General features: G+C 45.9%; 1 protein-coding gene across 1 annotated transcript in view; it reads left to right on the forward strand.

Moving 5' to 3' along the window:
• ESYT1 (extended synaptotagmin 1) overlaps positions 1-23,308 on the forward strand; it is a 429,479-nt gene that overhangs the window by 153,284 nt on the left and 252,887 nt on the right. The window contains exon 7 of the mRNA XM_085600294.1: positions 1,377-1,432. Coding sequence (XP_085456420.1) covers positions 1,377-1,432 — 56 coding nt within the window. The remainder of the gene's footprint in view (positions 1-1,376; positions 1,433-23,308) is intronic.

A 23,308-nucleotide genomic window follows, 5' to 3' on the forward strand; every position in this document is an offset into this window, starting at 1 on the left:
GTGGCTGAGTCGCATTGAAATGCCACTGTACCAGGATCGTGATAACGCAATCACCGGCTCAAGAAGATATAGTCCCCGCAGTGTGCACCAGGGCCACCCGACCTGCTCACTTCCCCCACCACTCCCCACAACGGTCCACAACAACACCAGTAGAATCTGCGCGGGGGAGGGAGAGAGCAGAGTCCATCAGCCATATCACTGGGCCCTGTAGAATCAACTCGGCAGCGCGGAATTCAGTCTGTGAGCCCAGGGGGAAAGTCTATCCAGCTCACGGCAGCCGCTTGTTATGGACGTCTTTCGGGCCGTGCTACCGACACGCACAGCCCCCACCACCGCCGCCACCACCCACGGCACAAGGGGAAACGCGAGGGGCCCTCCCGCTGTTCTAGATCACCTTACCTGGACCCGGCAGACATCCAGGGCCACCGCCGTTCACAGTGCTGGAAGGCGGGGAAACTTGCTCCGTGCTCCAACGCCGCTTAGGGCTTTGTTTCGCATTGGTCGTTGCGGCTCTTCTTCCCGTCTCGGTACCAGCAGAGGGAGGGGACACCAATCGCTGCCACGTAGCTGGCAACTCGACACCCGCCTCCGTCGCGCACCCCCTCTCCCACTCTCAAAGTGTGGGAGTTGGTCACTGCAGGCCGCTCCGGGCGGGCGCCATGTAATAATGCGTCATGCCGAAGCTGGCAAAGGAAACATTCCGTTTATAGTCAGGAATGCCCGTGATCCGTAGTGTTTACGCTCGTCACTGCTACCGGGCACCTTTCGATCATTACTGGTATGGTTGTTGGGCGTTGAGGAGCAGGATAAGAGAGAGGATTTATACAGGGCCGGTGGAACTCGCAAAGCACGCAGCTACCCGGTCATGTAGTTGGCCACGCCCCCTTTGCATCAATTTATTTTTAAATCTATAATTCCTCTGCTGCTCATTTCACTTTTGTAGTTTTTTATTTATATTCTCAAAAATCATTAAATGAGAAAGTGTCCTATTCATTCCTCCCGTAGTGCTCTAAAGCACAGATGTGGACAACTAAAAGCACTATATAAATGGAATACCATTTTCCTATAAAAATAACTGATGATAAAATATTAGTAGTGTTCTGGATTTTTCCAGTCATATGATAGGATTGAACACAAGGAGGATATCCAAGAAGAACACATTTTACAGGTAAGTTATGTTTCTATTGATGTTGCCCTGACCAACATGTTGTAGTGAATATCTGATTAAGTTCCGCAGTTTAAAGCAACGAGTAGGGAAGGGTCTACATGAAGGGTAATAGAGATTAAAGCTTTCAGATGTTGAACTGCCTCTATACTGCATCCATCCGTTTCCAGGTTTGAGCCTAAGGTTTGTTTTTATTGCTTTTCTCTTATAGACTTTGGATCTGAATTGGACTGGGCTTACAAATTTGCTGGACATCCCAGGACTCAAGTAAGCTGCCATGACTGACCTCTCCACCTGTGCACTTCTAAGCTACCATCATTTTTTCACTTCAGCATAGATTGGCATGTGAATACCTCTCAAGGTTTCTAGACACTATAGTTTCCCACTAAATTCATTGCCCTTAAAAGCGTCATGTGTTGCCTTCTATGTTTTAGCACCCTTTTATCCACTGTTTTCACTTGGAATTGGTGGTGTTTCTTTAGGGCGTAGATGTAATTTGCCTTACCCATGATAGTTGACATGCATATGATCAAGTTTATTAGGTCTCATTTACAAATGTCCAAGATGAGGTGTACAGAGTTCTATGCTTTAGTGTAAGCTGTGGTTTTGGTCTCTTTGTTTTCAGGGCTCTTGGCACGTGTATGATCTCCATTGTGTGTTTCATACAGGGTTCTGGATAATGATGTGATTCATGATATTTAATGTTGTGTCCATAGTGCCATGGTATCCTGTTGATTGCTGCTGTAAATGAATGGGATGCTGTTTGAATCTGTGCCATGAGCATGAATTACTGTTTAGGGTGTCTCGCTAAAACTCTGTTGAGGCATCTTGTCCAAAGTTCTGTGTCTCCATTCTATTTTTTGTGTTTGATTATATTTTCTGAGGCTGTAATTTGTTGTTTTGAGCTATATTGGAAAGGTCTCTGCACATGGGTGTCATCTGTCCTTTGGTGTGTACTGTTTTGTGATTGGAATGAAAATGGTCTTTGTTGTATTGTTATGTCTTATCCAGGGCTCTGGACTGGGGTGTGTAAGTATGCCACAGGACTTTCTGTGAAGGTGTCAGGCTGTCAATGAAATCATTAGTTTGTCTTGCTCAACACAAAGGGTTTGAATTTGACCTCTGATGATGATTATGTTGGTCAGTCTTCTCCAGTAATCACTGTGTAGGTGGGATATGTGTCTGGTGTCCAGTGCAGGGGAATGGGTGTTGGATGACATGTCAAATCCTGTTGGTGGGATCGTGATTTCTCATTGTGGTTACTTGTCCATTATGCTAGACTTAGCTGTTTCTTGCATCAAGGTGTTTTGTAAAGTGGGTTATATATCCAGGTCTCCTATCCAGTACTCGGAATCTGTTGCTTTGAGTTGTAGTCATCGGTTTTGCTGACATGACTAAAATGTGTTGCTTTGAGTATTGTGTCCTTTTATCAATTGTGACATTGTGCTGGTGCAGTGCATCTACCTTCTTCAGACGACTGATTGGACTATCAGGCATGGGAACAAGGTGTATAACAGATGACCATCCACAGCTGTCTACCTGTTTAAGCTCATCTTTGACGAAGTGAAATAACAACGTATACCAAACTCAGTAGGTGTTAAGAAAGGCATACAGCCAGCTAATGGGGAATTCCACACTTTCCTCCTATATAGGAACTGGATGCCATCTCAAGTGTGTGTGCCGATGTTAAGGTGACATTAGCTCACCCGATAATACGGGTAAGCGCTCAGAACAGTCCCTTTTATATAGTAATACGCCACAACTGCATTTATAGCATGTACACAGGGTGATTTACTAGGGAGTGCGTGGTGATGATATGTGTTAAACATTGTTTATCTAACACTTTTCCTCTTTTCAGGGAAGACGCTTACCAGCGGCAATTTTGAGTGGTTACTATACCTATTAGCTAGTTGTATGCCTTTCTTACCACCTACTGAATTCTGTATGCGTGGTTATTTTACTTCACTCTTCATGTTTGGTCCTGAAGAAAGCTGCTACACCTCTACAGTGGGTGCTAGGCTGAAACCTGTCATCCATTACTAGTCTATGACAGGTGGAAGTCCCCTGCCATAGCTATACCCTTTTAATCCTGACCTCTGGATGCCCTATTAAAGTTTGGTCTGGCATACCAGGCAGTTAGTTTTAGCTCACACTCACTTCTTATTTCACTCCCTCCACATCCTGCTCATCTCAAGGTTTTAGTACGCCTCTTCTCTACATAAAAAACATTCCTGACCTCCTTCCTCTCAGTGAGGGGGTTGTAGCCCGCACTGCGACTAGGTTTGCGGTGCAGGAGGATTCCCTATGATGAAGCATGCCACCTACGGGTGGGTGAGGGAAACCGTCCTTTAAAAGGGACTTCCCAGCACTCTTTTCAAGTTTTAGACTCAGGGGGTGCCTTTTTATGACGTTTGATTGTGTTAGAGGTGAGCCGCCACCTGCTGGTCTCTAAACCTCCTCAGGCCTCATTTGTGTGTTGTGTACTGCAGTTCCTCTGCCATAGTAAAACCTACCCCGGCTCCTTTTTCTTCTGGAGATCAGCATTTATTTGCAAATTGGCTCCTGTATGGGAGTTATTCTACATACTACCTGAGCCAGCCCAAACCAATCTTAAGAGGGCAGCATGGCTGGATGATCTGAACATGAGGTGGTCAAACTGTAGTCATGCCCCTCCATGAATTGAAACCCCCCCTGAAAATGTGAAAGTCGCAGATAGTTTGGTTGGCCAGGCCTGACCACCGCTGGAAGCAAAATACTAGACACCTTGACCAGTATATAATTCAGCATTTCTTGTCGATTACCAAGGAAGAAAGAGAAAATGAAAAGAGAATAGAGTGGGACTGCTGCCATCATTGCCAGTTTCCTTCAAGCCATGGCCTAACATTGTGAAGCTTTTATTGAGCCACCCTGCTGGAAGTGTGGAAGAAAAAAAGACCACCTACCTGCCGTAGAGTGGACCTCATTTGCCAGGAGGCTTTGGAGGCACAGACCTCCAAAGCCAAGCTGCTCTTCTGGAAAGAAGCTGTATGGAACACACCTAATGGACTGACTCTGCCCTGGAGAAAAGAGGACACCCCATCCAACTGCCCTGAAGAAACAATACCAAGCACAACATCATCTGGGTCCAGGAGAGGTTCTATCACATTTGGCTACTGCAAAATGTGATCCTGCTGCATCCTCATAACCTCTCTTTAGCCCTGGGATGCCTGTACATCCTGTGATAATCTGAGGAGTCATTACTTTATTCCCCAGCATGGGTCTGAACCCATCACACGGAGGATTCTAAAACCGTAGTAATTTTGTTCCTATTCATTGGGGTCCTATGATATCTGTGGTTAAAGCCCCAGTAGGGGTTTCCTGGCTCTGGTTAGATGTCCAATGGCTACTTGACTTTCCAGTACCCACATTGGGTATCCCCTGTATCCTGGGTATCTCACCACTGGAAGATCTCCATTGTGGCTGATAGATCCCGAGGTAGAGCACTTCTCACCCATACCAATATGTAAAGGGACATGTAGGCTGAATTGACACCCTATCCAGCCACTGTCCCCTCCAGCTAGCTCAGTGGCTATAGGACATGGACTCCAGCGACTGGGTCCACCAACCCCAGGCTCTGGTGACCAGAGAATGGGTCACCCACCTGAACCACCTTAGTACAGCCGCGAGACTCAGTACTTCAAAGGTTGACTCTTCAGTACTTTGGGTGGTGGGTCCACTGGACAGCATTTGGACATCTTTTCATTTTATGGCATGTGCACAGGTGTGCATTCAGTTGGCACATTCCTCAGTGTCAGCAACACTCTATCATTTCAAACCAAATTACAGGGCTGTTGGTTTTAGCTTTTGAAGTCACTTTGAAGTAATTTTCAAAAACATTTTGAAGATCTGACTTAAGTTGTCGCTCAAGGCATATCGCAAAGTTCCTCAGGCAAACATAGAGGACATCCATGCAAGACAGAATTGTATTGCTTAGATGCTTGAGGTATTAATTCTGACCCAGACAGTGTCAGGCCCCTTTAGTGTTTCACTGCTAATCTGTATTTCTGTTGTTGACATTTTACTTACCTGTAAATTAAATCCTTTCTCTGTTTGAACCATGAAATTATTGTCCATTATATGATGTGTAAACTGTTTCTGATCTTTCCGCCTTTTTGAGTAAGCCTTGGGTTTTCAACCTTGTTACCCTCTAAGAGTCAAGAGCTAAAGGGGAATATTTATCTCCGAGTTGGTGTGTAACAGGATTGCCAGCTCAGGACACCAGTGAAAATTGATAATAATTGATAGAATTAATGCAATTAAGTACTTAAGTGCAATGAAAGTCTGGTTTTAGATGGCTGAGTTGTGTGTTTGTGTAGTAAGGCAGACTCTGAGTGAGCCAACAAAGAAGATGGATTTATTAAACAATTTATGAACTTTTCAGTTCTACGACAATAGCTCGGTCAAGGAATTACATTCAATTCGGAAAATGGCTTATGAGATGCTGTTGCCTGTTAGATTTGTGCTTCCCAATGGGGTCTGAGAGGAGTAATTCTAAATACTGCATCAGGTAGACCTAGACGTGTCCCTGACTAGACAAACTGCAGTAGAACTGTGGTCTGCAAGTGTACTCACTGCAAGTTTTTAGATAAACATTGCAAAATTATTCTTTGCTGTATATATCCTAAAGATCGATCCATGCTTCCACTGGAAACGAGATCCCTTAAGGGATCTTTAGAGGTGCTTGAGCCTTGCCTGGGGTTGTTTTGGTGGAATAATTCTATAAAGGTTTTTGAAAGACCACACCTTGAGTGTGTTTTTCAGTGTTTGCAAGATTGTGTTTTTTAAAGGACAGTGTGTCATTGAGACTTGTATCTGATCTGAACTTGGGACTCATTTTGCACTAGCCAGGATAAAAGACTTCAAATGGTTTCTTTCGACCATCCACAAGTCTTTGGGTTGGTAGAGAATATAAACTGAATAATCGAAGACCATTTTAAACTGACATTCTTTGCAGCTAACCATTTTCTTTGAACTTACAAATGATAACTGAATTTATCATAATGCACCAAGTAGCATAACATGCAAAGTACTGTTACTTTTGTTATGCAGTGGGGTGCTGGTGTGTTGCTTGTTGGGGATGGATGACTCTGGCTCAAAAACTCATCCCAAATTTTGAGTAAGAGTAATTTAGAAGAAACATGGGATTGAGTAAGGTAGAAACAGACCCACTATAAAACACAGTCAGTGCCACTGCTTTGTTGAGTAAACCGGATTGGCTCCAGAGAAGCACCTCACTTTGTGATAATGTTTTCTAAAAGTGCGCAAATAGAATACGATTATGTCTTGGATAACAAAGAATGAGTGTTTGCCACCAGTTGTGAAGACCCTGGTTATTTGATGTGTTCTAAAAACCTAGGTGAATTTATACGTCTGCAGTGTGAGTTAATGGAGTCTGAATTGTGTAATACATTTTGTAATACATTTGGGATTACTTCATCTTGAAGAAGCCCAACCTGTAATGTTGGAGATAAGTTGTACTGTTGGGGACCAATATATCCCAGTATGCAACTTAAGATCAGCCTGTTGCCACTGTCTAACTACCAAAATCACCCTCCGCATGTCTCAATCACTATTCTTCCACCCTCCTTGCCTACCCTCTGGAATGCTCTCACACTGAACATCAGGGCTTGGCCAATACTGCAGAATTTTAAAACATAAACCATCTCTTGAAAGTGTAGGGCCATTTAGGGTGAATTTTACCATGGAGTGGTCTCAAAATCGAAATATGTTGATTTTGTAAACATAAGTTATCCTAAGAGGTTACTTTCCTGTTCGCTGATTCCTTGTAGATTGTTTGTTCTGTACAATATTAAGATGTCTGTTCGTCCTTGCTGTTCTTGCTTTCCAGACAACCACTTATGTGCACTGTTTTAACCTCATAGTTTTCTGTTACACCATTCAACCCATATCTTGTCCTGTGTAATGCAACATAAACTTACTCTCATATATAATATATGTACATGTACAACATTAAATATTATTCAATGCTCGAATTAAATAATTACATTGAAAAGCAAGCCTTGAAAAGCATTATGAAAGAGATTTTTAAAAGGTATGATTATTTTCATTCAATCAAAAACACAATAAACAGTAACGCAGTGTATGTGAGTAACTGTGAAAAAGTCTACCTCATGGCTCTTCATAATGCTGAATCTGAGATTCTATAAAATCAACTAGAAGTGTCATTGACTCCTTACCATCGTATGATATCACAGTCAGAGGAAGTCCAGTCCTCCACTCTGCACGTGGTCTGCATTTATCATGTATGGGTTGTTTCCATAGAAACATCAGCTGCCCCATGACTTGTGTCTCCTCTATCCATGCACCCCAGAACTTGTTATGTTTCCCGGGGCAACCTCTACCCTTGTTTACCTATTTCTGATGGATACGTCTAACTGCAGATTCCTCACCCGGGTGCCAGACTGGATCCAGATTTCTTTAAGAGGTTTCTGCTGCGCATGAACAAGTGGTTCTGTTGGACTCCACATGATCTTGTACCACCATCTAAGGGAAAGAGACGCAGCTCTGTAGCTAAGCTCCTAACTGTATTGGTTCTATTAACACAATCCACATTTCAACAAAGGACAGTATGCTAGGGAAAATGTCTACCCCTTGACCTTTAAGGAGAAAGCTTTTAAGCAATGCTGTAGGAAGCAGATGTCAGTCATGGGCTCTTTGCCTTTGGTGTTTCCATTCTGGCCACAACTCAAAATCATGTGACAAGTGTGCTCCGATGCTTTCAGAGGTGATCAGGGAGTGGGAAGCTAAACTCTATGTTGTAGAACACAAGGCGAGGTCCTGGTCAAAGCATCATTCCTGATCCACCTCAAAGTCACTGTGCTGTTTCTGCTTCACACCTCAGGGCTAATCCGGATCATGATCCTGGTCGAAGTCCTCGGGTTAGGTCCAAGTCTAAGGCGCATCACATGTACAAGAAGCCAAAATGGGGTTCTTCCCACTATTGTCACTTAAAATCAGAGAAGAAGCTGTGTAGTCAGCAATCCAAGAGCTCCCACCGCTGGTGTCTACCAACTCCGAGCCCAACCCGAGGATGGTCCCAGTTCACTTCAATTTCCTGGACCATCATTGACCTTGCAGGAGACTGAGGCTCTTAATAAAGCAAATCTTTAAAATTATCTCGGCTCTCTCTTGAAGTATAAAAAAAGGTGATTCATTGAATGCTTGAATTAATCTCACCTACTAGTAATTACTCTGGACCGCACCTCAGTCCATTGTTATGTTGTATACCATGCCACCTCAGTTTGGACCCAGCCTTATGCCAATCAGTTTAGACCCTGGTCCAATGGGAACAGTCCATCCCAAACTGCCAATCCTCTGTAAACTGGAACACAAGCAAACCAAGACAGGCTTTGCCCTGATTGGGCCTTGTCGGTTGGGTGCAGCTTAGTTCTAATGGCACAGTGAGAATGGGACCCACTTCTGGTCATACCCTTTGCACTTAGCGTGTCGCACTGAAGTATTAAAAAAATTGATGGATGGAATGCTTGCATTGATCTCAGCCACTAAAAATTTCTCGGGTCGCAGCGCACTCTATCATTATTTTGCACACCATGCCACCTCAGTATGGACTCAGCCAAATGTAAATCTTGACTCTCCTTCAGTAGAAACAGTCCAGCCCGAACTACCAGGCTATGTCCTCCCTGAACAGGAGCACAAGCAACCCACGATTGGTTCCATCCTGTGTGGGGCTTGTCAGTTGGGTACACCTACCTCCTGAACGCCTCCAGACCCCATTGAGCCACAGGGCCACTAGCTGCACTTCCATGGGTGGGTCCTTCCTTGGCACTAACTGACCCCACTAGTCCTTCTTCCAAACCCTTGTCACCACTGACCCACAGCTTCATTCTGGCTTTAGGGGCCACGCAGGTCACTGCTCCTGCAGCCTCTGTGGTGGACATGATCCTGTCTCTGATCTCTGTCGTAGAGCCAATGTCAGCTCATGCCATACCCATGTCGCTGTACAAAATTACCAAAGCTCAACCAACAAAGAAAAGTGATCCCCAGCCCTTCCACAAAGCCTGTATTATAGAAGGCTGGAAGCCCGGTTTGGCTCTTATTTAAACGCAGAGCACGGGCGTGAGCCCATACCTCACAATAAAGATGATGATGAAGAGGGGGACAACTTACACCCCCCTCACTAAACTGATGCTGGACTGTACCTAGACCTACAGAATGCTAGTGGATTGGACACCTTTCCGTAGAGTTGAAGTCCCCCAGTTCCACCGCTTCTTTTGCAGTGGTGATCCACAGGTTAGCAGAAGTCTTTGATTTACAACTGCCTACAGAAGAGACAAACTCAAACTCACTAGCAAAAATTTTACAGCCGGGGCCACCCTCATTAGAACCCATACTACCTTTTGATTGGAGACGACTTTGATAGTTACATGGGCATAGCCATGCTCGGCTCCCCCAGTCAGTCGATCTGTGTTCAGGTGATATAGGCCTTTCTGCGATTACCCGACTGTCCTGACCGAGCACTCAAAGCTGAAGTCTCTTTGGGGCAGACCTCAATGAGCAAGGTAAACACTAAACCTTTCCCTTCTACTTCACCAGATAGGAAGTCAAAATGCATTGACGCCTTCGTTAAGAGTGTTCTCAACAGGTAGCCTGGCCGAGTATTCTTTAAACGGGATCTGCCTCTTAGCTCCTACACACACTCACTTTGGGACATGGCCAGTGAGAGCTTGACGACTGTCCCAAAGGAATTCAGAACTATCTTTTCCCAAACAATTCAGAATAGGCCAGAAATATCAAAATATTTACAATGAGCCTGCCTCTGCACAAAAGGTTGTGAGGGCCACGCAAGGGACTCCAGTGTAGTGGTAATTAGGTGTCACACATGGATGTGTGTCACTGGACTGTCTGAGGATGTCCAGCCGTCCCAGGTGGACATGCCGTTTGATGGATCCAGGATCTTAAAGGAGGAAGCCAACTTGGCAGTGGAAGATTTCAAGGAGAGCTGTATGACAGCTCCGTCTTCAGGGTTTCTCTTGCCCTACTGCTAATTCCACCAGCAGTATAGGAAAATCAGGTGTGATTTATGGGGCCTTGGATTTCGTCACCCCTGACAACCAGTTCAGCAGCCAGCTCAGACTTTTCCCAGCTTCAGGGTGCATGAGGGTGGCTGAAGCCGTACTCGCCACTAAGAATTGTAGTCTTCCACCTCCTTCTTCCACGCCCTGGGCGGCTGCCAAGTTGCTATGATGTCAGTTGCAGAACAGCACTCAGTAGGGGGCAGGATCCAACTGTTCCTCCCCACTTGGAAATCCATCACTTCAGATTGATAGTTACTGCAAATCGAGGAGAGGCCCTGCCATGCATATCATCCCTTTTCAGTCTTCCCTCCTTACCAGCTCAAGTTTTGGCTGATTATGCAGTTATTCTTTTTCAGGAGGTCAATGCACTTCAGGCCAAAGGAGCCATTGGGAGGGTGCCAGAGTCACAGAGTGGCATGGGGTGTTACTCCTTCTACTTCCTGAAGCCCAAGAAGGAAGTAGAACCCAATCCCATTCTGCATTTATTGCATTTTAATGCCTTGTTACAGATCAACAAGTTCAAAATGCTCACCGTGAATCAGGTTCTTTCTACCTTGGACCAAGAAGGCTAAATGGTATCATTGGAGTTGCATGATGCTTACTTTCATGTCTTCGTCCTACAGTCCCATCGATGCAACCTGTGGTTCATGGATGAGCCGGAACAGTTCCAGTTTGCTGTCGTACCCCTGTACCTCACTTCAGCTCCTCAGGTGTCTACAAAGATCACCTTTGTAGTGGTGGCTGCAGCTCATCTCCAAAGATTATGCATATACTTATTCCTGCACCAAAATTTAGAAGGAGTGAGAAGTCTTTACAGAAGATATATCCTCATCTTCCCAAACAAAATGCTTCAACAAACTAAAGGAGGAAATATCTTGAATATCATAATGTGCATGTATATGGTTTACCTGAGACCGGTAAGTAACGGCACCCAGGTTAATCGGTGCTCACCTTACATTTGTATCGGACTTGTGTGAGATTAAAGACGAGTTTTTATGTATATATACCTTGGCATATATATATATATATCTCTATATATATATTTATTAGGGTACTCACCCACAGGTACCACCTGTGGCTTGCTTCATCAGTGGACCCTCACTCACACACCTAAAGTGTGTGAGTGGACTCGACGCATTTGTAAGCGGAGTTCTGTGATACCTGTGAGTGACAGCAGGGGATCTTGGTAAGTTTAAAATAACCTCCAAAACCTAAAAAGTTATTTAATGGCGTAGATTTAGGGACTAGATTAAAAGTATGAAAAATGACACTGTATTAGGATATAATGGTCCCAAGTGTATAATCGGTAGACATGCTTCAGCCACAAACTGCCCCGAACGGTCAATTGGCTTTCTTCAGGACCTGTGTTTTCCCTGCTAGTTATAATAAACCCAGCATGTAGCGAGTCAGGTGCACTCCTCGACGGTTGAGCGGACAGGTACACTTGACGAATGTGTGACTTTAGGGATGGTCCATCCCTGAAATTTCCCTATGAAATCGGTAAATTGACCTAGGCATCAGTTGACGATACAAGGAAAAGGTCCTCAGTGTATGGTCTATATGTAAATGTGCATGCTTTATAAAAAAACAATGTGATTCGTACATGCCAATAGGCTGTTTATTATAACTAGCAGGGAAAACACAGGCCCTGAAGAAAGCCAATTGACCTTTCGGGGCAGTTTGTGGCTCAACTCGAGCACCATGGGGGTTAACCTCAGATCATTTGGCACAATGCCCATACAGTCAATAAATAGGTGTAAACCGAACCATGAGAACAATATCACGAACAACAACCGCACTCATGGCAGTAAAATTAACCATGAAAATAATAACTTAAATAATAATAGCTCTCAGGCTGAACTGCGGGATGGCCTATCACAGACAATCAATCAATAAGTCTTGTATAGCACAGCTTGTCACCCTGGGTTGTATCCAGGCACTGGGGTTCTATGAGCCTTGGTCGGGTGGCCCTGACGGTTGAAGTGTCAGGTCATGAGTTTCTTCCTGAAAACTTCCAGAGAAGGGGAGGTGCAGAGGGGGAATCCATTCCAGAACTTTACAGAGAGGTAGGTGAAAGAAGGACCTCTGCAACGGCTTTGATGGACACTGAGGGTGTGGGCTAGGGCGAGAGTGGAGGAGCGAAGTTCCCTGGCCAGTTGGTGGAATGTGAGGCGGCTGTTGATGTACACAGGTCTGGTCTTGTGGAGGGCTTTGTAGGCGTGAGTGAGGAGTTTGAAGAGGCATCTTTCCTGGACTGGGAGCCAGTGGAGGGTTATGAGGTGAGGCGTAGTGCTGGTTCTTCTTGGGAGGCTGAGTTCTGGATCATCTGGAGGCGAGTGAGGAGTTGTTTGGTGAATCCGACGTGCAGTGCATTGCCGTAGTCTAGTCGCCTGGAGACGAGGGCCTGGATGACTGTCCTTCTGGTCGAGATGGGGATCCAGTAGAAAATTTTGCGGAGGGTGTGGCAGCAGGAAGAGGAGACAGCGTTGATCTGATTGTTCATGGACAGTTGGATGTCTAGGATGAGTCTGAGGTTGCATGCGTGGTTGGTGGAGGTGGGTTGGGATCTGCGTTCGGTGAGCCACCATGTGTTGTTTGTTTCCGAAGATGAGGACTTCCGTTTTGTTGAGGTTGAGGCAGTTGGTCTTCATCCAGGTCACGATTTCGGAAATGGTATTCCGGAAGTTGGATCTGGTGGTGTCTGGATCTTCAGTGAGGGAGAGGACGAGCTGGGTGTCAGCATAGGAGATGATTTTGAGTCCGTTCCGTGGGTGCGGACAATGTCTGCTAATGGTGTCATGTAGGAGTTGAAGAGGGTTGGACTGAGGCAGGAGCTGTGGGGGACGCCGCAGATTATGTCTTTGGGTACGGAGAAGGGGGGGTAGATTGATTTTCTGTGTTCTGCCGTAGAGGAAGGAAGAGATCGAGTTGAGTGCGTTGCCTTGGATACTGATGTGGTGGAGTCTGGCAGTGCTTAAAGAAATGAAATAAGAAAGGACTAAATAAATTATCCATCTGTCTAACCCTGCCACACGAGGGTCAATTAGTTTATGCAGTGTTTGCCCAGAGGAGAGTCAAATAAGCTTTGCAGTTATCCATAGGAGAGCTAGAGCAAGAAAGGGGGGTACGCCAGCCGGACAGAGGAGTTACACTCCAAAGTCAGGAGGCCCTGGGGCAACCAGAGCAGGAGCGACATGAGGAGTAGAAGCAGCTCACACCATGTACTAGAACGGATATGGGCACCCAAACAGTAATTTTGGAAACTGATAAGGAAACCCTGTAGAGATTGAGCTTAGAAGTAACACCAGAAGAAACACCTCCCCAGCAATCAAGCTCACCTCCCACGTCCCGGAACAGGAGCACAAAAGCACCCCAGATCAAGTGGTGAGAGGCAGCTACCATCTATACTGCATCACTTGCTTTAGGCTGCGCCAGGGAGGGTGGTAATTGTAAGAAATTATCCCCCGTTAGCTCCTTCAGTGGCAGTGGCAGCCGCCATAAACTAAGGGTGGTGGAGCGGCTGGGGTCGCGCAGGAGGCATCGCACGGGAGGCGCCGTGCGGGTATGTTAATACAATATAAAAAAATATATAAAACTTACCTTTTGTGGCCGTCCGCCTCCAGCGTCGCATTCACCACCGCTTCTCTTCCTGGGTCCCAGCAAGCCCAGCAACCCCTGGAACCCAGACTCTCATCCAATCCCCATGCTGCAGAGTAGCGCGGGGATTGGTCTGAGCAGGCAAGAAAGATGCCCTGCTCAGACCAGGGAGTCTGTGGGGTTTCTCCAGCCCGGCTGCTCAATGCAGCTGGGCTGGAGAAAGCCGAAGTGTGCATGTGTGTTTTGGTCGTCCTGAAACGGCCGGCCAAAACACATATTCACAATTTGGAAGTGGAGTGCATGTAGTACTCCTCCTCCCCCCCTCCCATGCCTAAGCCCCGCCCCTCCCGACACCGCTGGAAAAGCCTGCAAATGTAAAATAAAACGATGCAAGAGGATTGTTTTATTTTACGTTTCCTGACTCTGAGCCAGGCAGTAAGGCGACGCTCCTCCGCCATTGCGGAGTAGCCGCCACTGTTGAGTGGTCGCTCCTGTACAACGTGTGAGGGAAGAGAGAAAAATATCAATAATAAAACACAAGAGCCAATAGCTTCAGAAGCCTGACAAAAGGTATTTGCAGAGTTGCTTTCCAATTGGAATACCGATTATTCTGTAAATAAGATGTTCTTAACAGGTAAAATATACTCGGGCTGGCATAAAAAATTCCAGAACTGGAAGTCCTGAAGTTCCCAAGACATTGAATATGCGTGGCTTTCTGGCCCCCTGGACAGGGGGAACATCATGAACAAATCAAGATTGGGCTAAAGGAGGAATTAACTGTGCACACGTTTGAGCAAAATAGATCCTTGCTGATCTCCTGGGCCATTAAGCTTTCGTATCATCAATAAGACCCATATCCATCTCATCTAATAAGGGAGTATCAGAAAAAAAAAAAAATTCTTGAGACGCCATCATCAGTATTGAAACATGCAAAAGATGTTCAAGGAGAGGAGTGGACACTAATCTACACTTGAGAGAGTCACTAAACTTCTGAAACACAAGAGCAGAGGAGGCTTATTATCCCTGAAGGAGCAAGGGATGTAACAGTGCCACTTAAGTTAGGGTGCCACAATGGCAAATTCCTAGAGCCATCAAGTAGCACTAGGATGAAGATACAAATCTCTATACCGCACCCCATCCGGTTGAATGAGACGTTGGGGGAGCTGCCAGGCCCGGGGAGACAATTAGGCAGAGCCCAGAATTAACCTATGCCAGAGAATGCAAATGGGTATTCTTTAGCCAGGGCAATAAACCAGTGACCCTGATGAGGAACAGGGAGTGTACCAACTGAGTAAAGAACTAAGGGGCACATGCATCAAAGTTAGGAATTGCGATTCCTTAATAGCGAGTATTAAGGAAGCGCTATTAAGGAGTGACAATCACCTATGCATGTATGTTTCGCAAAATAATTGCAATTCCTACATATTCCTTAATAGCAAATCACAAATTACTATTCCCTAAATGCATTTACAAAATAGGTAATCGCAAAAATTGGGATTCCCTATTTTGAGAATTGTTTTGGGCTTGATGCATCCCAAATGGCTCAATACTGGCCGCAAACGGGCCAATTCTGTGAATCGGCCTGTTTGCGACCGGTATTTTGCTTGATGCATGTGCCCTAAAATGTGTGCTTTTGCGATGTGAGAGGGATGACGGGACGAGAAAAAAAATGAGATGTAGAAGAATTAATGGTATATGATGTCATATGCCTGCAAGAGAACTGGAGGCTGGCGGAAGATCCACTGCAAGAGTATGCCGAATTAATTGCTCCTGCGAGACCCTCCACGCTTGGTGGCCATCCAAGTGGTGGCATATCGATCCAAATAAAAACAAACTGGGCCATTAACTCCTCCAAAATCTGTGCCGGTAATTGAGACGCCATCTTTGTTAAAATCACTTCGACAAGTCCCTCAACAGGAAAATGTCAAACACTATTATACTTGAAAATGTATGTATTTGGAAGGGGGACACTGCCAGAATTCTCCTGGAGAGACTGGAGGCTGTTAAGTTAGAGTATGTCGATGCTATGTTTTTAATAGTTGATGATTTTAATTCGAACGTACTGGGGTCAAGCAGCTCTGAGGAATGGAAGGATAGAGAAAACACCTACTTAAATAGCCCACCAATATCCCAATTAGACCAAAAGAAAGATGCCTTTGGTGCACTTTTGGCAAATCAGGAATCTCTTGGCCTTTGGTGCTTGAACGGCTGGTTCAAGAGTGACACTCTGGCTGCCTATACACATGTCTCCGCCTTTACATTAGCCACCATAGACTACGTCTGGATTGCCAATGATCATTTCCATCTCATCCACAGCTTTCAGATTACACCACAAATATCCAGCGATCATGCAGTATTGTCGTGCAGCATCACCTGTTGCCAGTACAGTTCCCAAGATTACCGCTGATTGATAATCAATATTACATGGCCACTCTCAACTGAATCACCTGCGAGTGGGATGGATTGGAGAGAAATAAAAGGGCAGGGACAAGTCAGGCAAATAGCGTAACAGTGATCTACGAGGAAAACATCAGCCCTATGCTAAGATGGGAAAGAGTGATAACATTCTTAGAGGGCAGCTTCACCAGCCATAGTAGGGGAGGAAAGGCCCACCGGCTAGACCCACTCTTTTGTAGGGGGCGGGAAGCAAGGAAACTAAGGAATGAAATAAATAAAGCTTTGCTAAACCACAGTAGAAAAAGGGGCCCATCTATTGAGTTGAAAGAAAAGATCACATTTCTGAGGAAATCATACAGAAAGGTAAGATGGGTGATGCAGTCAAAGAATGGATCCTCAATAGCCTCACTCTGTGTTAAATGAAAATAAACTACTGTGTCTGGCTTTCATCCGGGATACATTTATGGCTATGGGAAGGGGACATTTGTGGTACAACCCAGAAGTAACCTGCCCTATAGTATCAAGGAAGGATTTGAAAGGGATCTACTGGGTGAATTAATTGGCCCACCTCCAGTTGAGTTCTACAGTAGGCAAGCTTACCACAGTGTTTTTAGAAATTAAAGAACAGTGCAGATTAGAGCCCGTACTGGAATACATTAAACCGACTGCTGCGAGGAAGATATATCTACAGTTTAGGCATGGGATACTCCCGCTGCATGTTTTTACAAATAAATGGGGGGGCTCACGAATTTTGGGTTGCCCAGCCTGTAATAACACAGAAGAGACGGAATATCATGTACTCTATTTCTGCCCAGAATATAAGAAGTTGAGAAAACGATGGCTGGTCCAGCTATGTAGCAACCTGGTATCAGGCACTGCATAGAGGCTTGTAGGATATTGAAATATGATACGTGTCTCCCTGTCGCATTTTCGGTAGCAGGTTTTTTACTCTCTATGTGGTGCACTTGCAGAGCTCTTTTGAAGTTGACCGCCATAGATTTTTGCTGATTACTCTATATCCAATCCAAAATTTCTTTATTTCGGCCAATTAGGCCATAAAAGATAGAATCACACAATACATTTAAAACATCACTAAAAATACAAGCGTGATAAAAGCAGTAAAATCAATATACAAATGTTACGGGCATCTAGAAAATGGAATTCATTAAACAACACAGTTCTTATTTATGTTAGACCTTATATGCCACATAGCCGTTAAAAATTTTGCAACTGCAAACACTATATGCGGATCAGTGTTCGTTTTCAGTATTCTGTACACCTGCTGATGACTCCTAATGCCCAGATTTCTACATAGTGGGACTAGCCAGTATCTTCTTGGTCTATTGTAAGCTGGGCAAAAGAACAAAATGTGGGTTTCTACCTCATCATGGTTGCAGCACCCTGGACAAATATTATCATTCTTTATTGTCCAGTTGTGGGTAAAAGTTTTAATAGGGAGAGTCCCTAGCCTCCATTGTATAAACAATTTTCTAGATAGGATGGGAAAAATAATGTCCATAAATCCCTCAAACTGATAATGGTCCTTGAAAGTCAGAAATCGGTCAGTCAAGGACCCTTTGTTAGATGCCGAGACCAGGGAGGCATAACGTTGTTCCCTATATATACCCACAAGGCGTTTGCGGGAGACCCCAAGGCAACCTTGCTCTGGCGAGTCCCATAGTTCGTGGAGTCCCAGCCTATAGAGTTCTTTCTTTATCGAGGCTAGCCAGGTAATTTTGTCGCAGGAGTTCAGATTCATAACATGTACAAGCTCTTGCCTATAGTGTAGAAGCTCAACAGTGGACCAGAGCCTATGCCAAAACCTTAGTGGCATAAGTTCCAGGTCCTCTTTTATAGAGGGTAAACCCATATCCATTCTTAGAGGAAGAAGGGGTGTGCCTCGGGGGAGGGCCAGGAGACGCCTTAAAAAATTGTTTTCTGCATTAATAATTCCTGTACCCGCCTTGTAGCCCCAGAGTTCTCCACCGTAGGATGCGGCTGCTTTAGCTTGTGACTTGTACATTACAACTGCCGGACTAATTGGTTTGTAGGTGGAGGAATTTGCTACCTTCAAAATTCCCCCAGACAGTTGTGCAAGTTTCATACGACTGATTGCTACGTGAGGTTCCCATGATAGGTTCTCATGCAGCGTTACCCCTAGGTACTGAAAGGTTTTTACTCTCTCCAGTGTAACTGAACTCAGGGATGGGTTAGGTCTAGTTTTGGCTGAGGGGTTGAATATCATAAATTTGGTCTTCCCTGTGTTTATTTCCAAGCCATGTTGGCTACAGAAAAGGCCAAAGCCATCTAAAATCCGTTGTATCCCCATCGGGGATTTGGACAGCAGGAGGGTATCGTCCGCGAACATAATGGCCGGTACCCTCCTGCCGGCCAAAGACGGGGCGTCATTATCATGAACCTTGTCAAGATATGCAATTACATTGTTAACGTAGAGGCAGAACAGGGTCGGGGCAAGGACACAACCCTGTCTGACCCCTCTACGAACTGGGAATTTAGATGTCAGCGCACCCGTCCTTCCATACCTGACCTGTGCAAAGTTGTTTTCATGGAGCCTAGTAATGGCATTTAAAAGATGGGGTGGAACTCCCAGCCCCGTTAGTGTCTCCCATAGTTTCTTCCTGGGGACCAGGTCAAAAGCTGACTTCAGGTCCACGAACACCATGTACAGCCTTCCCCTCTCAATGGTCACAGTTTTCCAATATAGGAGTACGAGGCGGAAGATCTGATCCATGGTGGACGTGTTTTTCCGGAAGCCAGCTTGTAAAGGGCTGAGAATTTTATTTTCCTCCATCCACTCCATAAGGTGGTTTAGGAGTAGGCGCGAGTAAATTTTCTGGGGGACATCTATGAGGCTTATTGGCCTGTAGTTGGCTGGGAGCAGAGGCGAACCCTTTTTGAAAATGGGCACTATCTCAGCCCCCAGCCAAGTACAAGGAATCTCCATCCCACCCAAAATAGCGTTAAAGAGTGTAAGGAGATAAGGACCCCATATGTCTGCGTATGAGCGAAAAAGATCGCCAGGCAGCCTGTCAAGACCAGGGGCCTTCCCCCTCGAAAGGGCTAGAATGACATTGACCACCTCGGAAAGAGTAAATTCTAGGGCTGGTACTAAGGCAGGAGCAACAGTGGAGACCATGTCCCTCCCACCATCGGTTTGGGGTGGTTCCTGGTATAATTGGCCGAAATGGGCCTCCCATATAGATGCTGCAATATTTGGCTCAATTGCAGCTTTGGGGTCTGGCATACCAGTATTTACCAGGGACCAAAATTTCCTCAGATCTTTCGCTTCCAGTGCTGATGTTAGATCCTGCCATTTATTCCAATCCCATTCGGCACGTGCCGCTGCCATTGTTTTCTTGTAGATTCGTCTTAGCTCAGCAGGTTTGCTCTTGTCTGATCCTTTTTTGACGCCCTTCAGGAGTTCGGACTTAGCCTTTTTACAAGATGCATTATACCAGGTTGAAGTTCGAGTTGTATTTTTCCTTGGGGGTAACACTGGGTAAAAGACCTCACCTAAAAGGGCCACCAGTTCCTCATGTATGTGGGCTAATTTCTTGTTGAATTCCAAATTTCTTGGCTGTGAAATTAGATTGTCCGTTTCTATTAGCTTCGGGAGTGCTAGCCGGAAAATCTTGCTTAGGGACTCTTCGGAGCTCGCCAATTTCCCCCATTTGATCCTGCGTCTATTGGAACTAATTATCAAGTTCCCGGGGTCTTTGCTGGGCTTAACGGCAAGTGATCGATCAGCACCTTTAGGGTGCGCCATAAACATTACATTACAAGTGCGTTATGATCACTGTCCGTTCTTGGTATTATTCTAAAATCCTGAACCGTAGGCCAGAGACTAATATCTACAAAGATGTAGTCTAACCTGGATTCTTGGTTCACCCTGTTAAAAGTACATGCAGAGGGTGTATCTGAGGTACTGCGGCCATTACATGCCCTTAAAGAAAAATTTAGCGTTAAGGACAGAATTTGTACTACTAGGGGCGACCAGATTTTGACATATGGCGATTGACAACGCGGTACGCCCCAGAGGTCGTCTTCCTCAACGAGGGCTCCTTCCTTAAGGCCTTCTAAAGGCTCAAAGTGGCAATTCAAGTCGCCTCCCAGGACTATCTTAGAGTCATTAGGGAGGGTGGCCAGGAAGCTGGTAAGATCGTCAAGTGTGGGAGATTCCATGGCCAGCTTGGTGGGACGGGAGTATACATTGATTATTGCTAAGCTCGAAGCGTTAGGCCACCTGAGTAGAACGCACTGGATGTCCTGCGAATGCGTCGGTAAACACTCCGCATTACACCCAATGTGACTAGCCACCCAGATCGCCAACCCTCCGGAGGGCCTCCCTCTTCCTGACCAAGTCGCGTTGATTTCGAACACAGCATACCCCACTCTAGATAGTGGCTCCCTTGCCCAAGTCTCTTGAAAGAGGCAAATGTCGCTGTTAACTATCAGGGACTCCCAGTCGCTCGTGTCAAGTTTATTTGCAATGCCAGCGACATTCCAGGAGAGAACCTTTAAAGGGATGTCAAGCGGGTCAGGGACACTTCCAGCACTTTTGAGCGGAGCAACATCCAATAGTACAGTCGTAAGACTGGGCAGGAATGTTTCCACGGTAGATGGTTCCTTCGGGTCTAATTTATGAAGCGTTGGAACTGGCAATTTTAACTTATTATTAGTACCACCCAAGACAATTTTAGTTTTAGATGATTCAGTTTCTTCACCGTGGGGGTTAATAGATGTCAAATTCACCCGTTGGGGGGCGCCATATTCTTGAATGGCGATATCTATTTCACACACACCATGCCCCTGACCCTTAGAGAGTCAATCCGTCTGTTCAAGACAGCTGTATCTATTGGGATGAAAAAGGTTACCAAAGTTTGTGCATGAAGCATTACGGGTGGGCCTGACTCTGCAGCCATCCGTGGACGGTCCAACCCGGGTCCAACCATTGTCAATGGTGAAAATTGGCTTAAAAGTATTGGGATAAAAATATGACAAGGGGACCACTTCAATAGATGTAGACCCTTTGTTCCCGGTCCAATTGCAAATATAGGACACAATTTTGGGGTTCCTAAAATTTACAATTATACAGTCACCAACACATTTCTTATCGGTGTGGCCAATCCAAGGGACTCTTCTAACCATGAGAATTTCTCCCCTAGTATTGGGTGGAAGTGGCCTGTGAGTATTAAGCCAACTAGTAACCTTGTTATGTAAAGCGTCGTATGGTTCCAGCGCGGTTCCCTCAAACGGGGGTACTCCCTTCAAGACAACAGAATAGGCAGCAGCCTCGGGAGGCAAATTAACCACTTTGCGCCGATCTTGTAGACTGTCTTGCCTATCTTTGGGGTTCCTTACACCATTTGGTGATTTTACCTGATTACTCTATAACATTTTTACTGGACTCTGAATGTCTTTTCATCTGTGTAGGAGAGTAGAATCTGCTTCTTATGGCTGCCCCCACTTTTTGCTGCTGTAACACTGTTTTTCGACTTTAGTCTGGCTGGGGCCCTGCTATTCAGGACCCCAGCCTAGCTGCTTCCTCTCTAAATTGATTCCATGTACCCTAGGTACATAACAGATTGGATTCTGAGGTGCCCTTATAAGTCCCTAGTATATGGTATACTATTTACCCAGGGCATAGGTAACCCAGAGCCCCACCAGGGGGTGAAGCATGTATTATGCCACCCCTGGAAAGTCCTCCAAAATGACACCACAGGTCTGCTACTGCAGCCTGGGTAAGGTGGTGCATGCACCCCTTACTGAGATAAAGGTTCACTATATCTCACCTATCCCTGCACATAGAAACCTATCAGTCACCCCTATGGCAGACCTTATCAATCCTGAAGGCAGGGTGCTTGGTTATATGTGAGAGGGTGCCCAGGCATGAGCTGAGCCCCCCTGCAGCCTTCGGAATCTATCCTCCGGGGTTGTCAGTGGTGCAGCCTGACCATATACTCTTAAGTGCGTTATAACCCAACGGTAAATGCTAACTTTGGACTGGCTGCACGGAAACATGTCGTGTTTGGTGTCAAACACCTTGGAATCATACCCCCACACCAGTAACTGGTGTTGGAGTATGATCCCACCCTTCTAGAGGGAGAGACATGACAGCATCGGTATACACGGTACCAACTTGGGGAGAGGAGTTGGCCTAACGGGTTAGGGCGCTCGACCTTGGACCTGGGGAACTGGGTTCGAGTCTCGGTAATGACGCTGTGCATCCTGTGATTCTCCCCGTGCCTAACAAAGAATGAATGTGTGTCCTAATGTAACGTAACTGGTGCTATGTAAAGCGCTCTGATACCTGATTGGATTCGGGTCAAGCTCGCGCTATATAAAACTCTGGGGGGGGGGGGGGGGGAGAAACCTAAAAGAGCCCTGGCATCACAAAATGGATGCTGCAGCCACAGACACGAGTCTGGCCTCCTGCTGCTGACTGAAACTCCGGCAGGGGAGGCCTGGACAATAGGTTTCCTATCACAGGGAGGTGCCACCACCTCCCAGACAGGCTTTTGTGTATTGGGGCTGGGTGGGTGCACTCTGAGAGTGCTTTGAAGTCCTGCACTGGGGGCACACCTGGTGTCCCTGTGCATAGTCCAGCTCAAACCGGTTCAGGGGCTACCAGCCCCTGCCCTGGCGCAAAACTGGACAAAGGAAATGGGTGTAGCCACCCCTCTTTCCAAACCCTCCCATAGATGGGTCTCCAGAGTTAGTCCAACCCCTTCCTTGGGTATAAAGTAGGAACCCCTGGCAACAGGACTTTAGATATCCCTGGACGAAACTTTGCAACTGAATCCTGGAACTTCGACTCTCTACTCAAGACTAGAGGACTGAAGAAGTCTCCCTTGGGGTCAAGGAGTGACTACCCTGCTTGGCAGGCACCAAACACATCTGTCTGGTCTGCATCTCCGAAGTTCCCGCCGGACGCCGAAGACATTGCAACACCAGAGGGGGACTTCCAGACTTCTCAGAGGCCCACCTGAGTCCCCAGCAAAGCTGAGACCCTCAGCCCTCATGAGTGACGTGG

The sequence above is a fragment of the Triturus cristatus genome, chromosome 4_2 (assembly GCF_964204655.1).
Source record: "Triturus cristatus chromosome 4_2, aTriCri1.1, whole genome shotgun sequence".
In the NCBI taxonomy this organism is placed as follows: domain Eukaryota; kingdom Metazoa; phylum Chordata; class Amphibia; order Caudata; family Salamandridae; genus Triturus; species Triturus cristatus.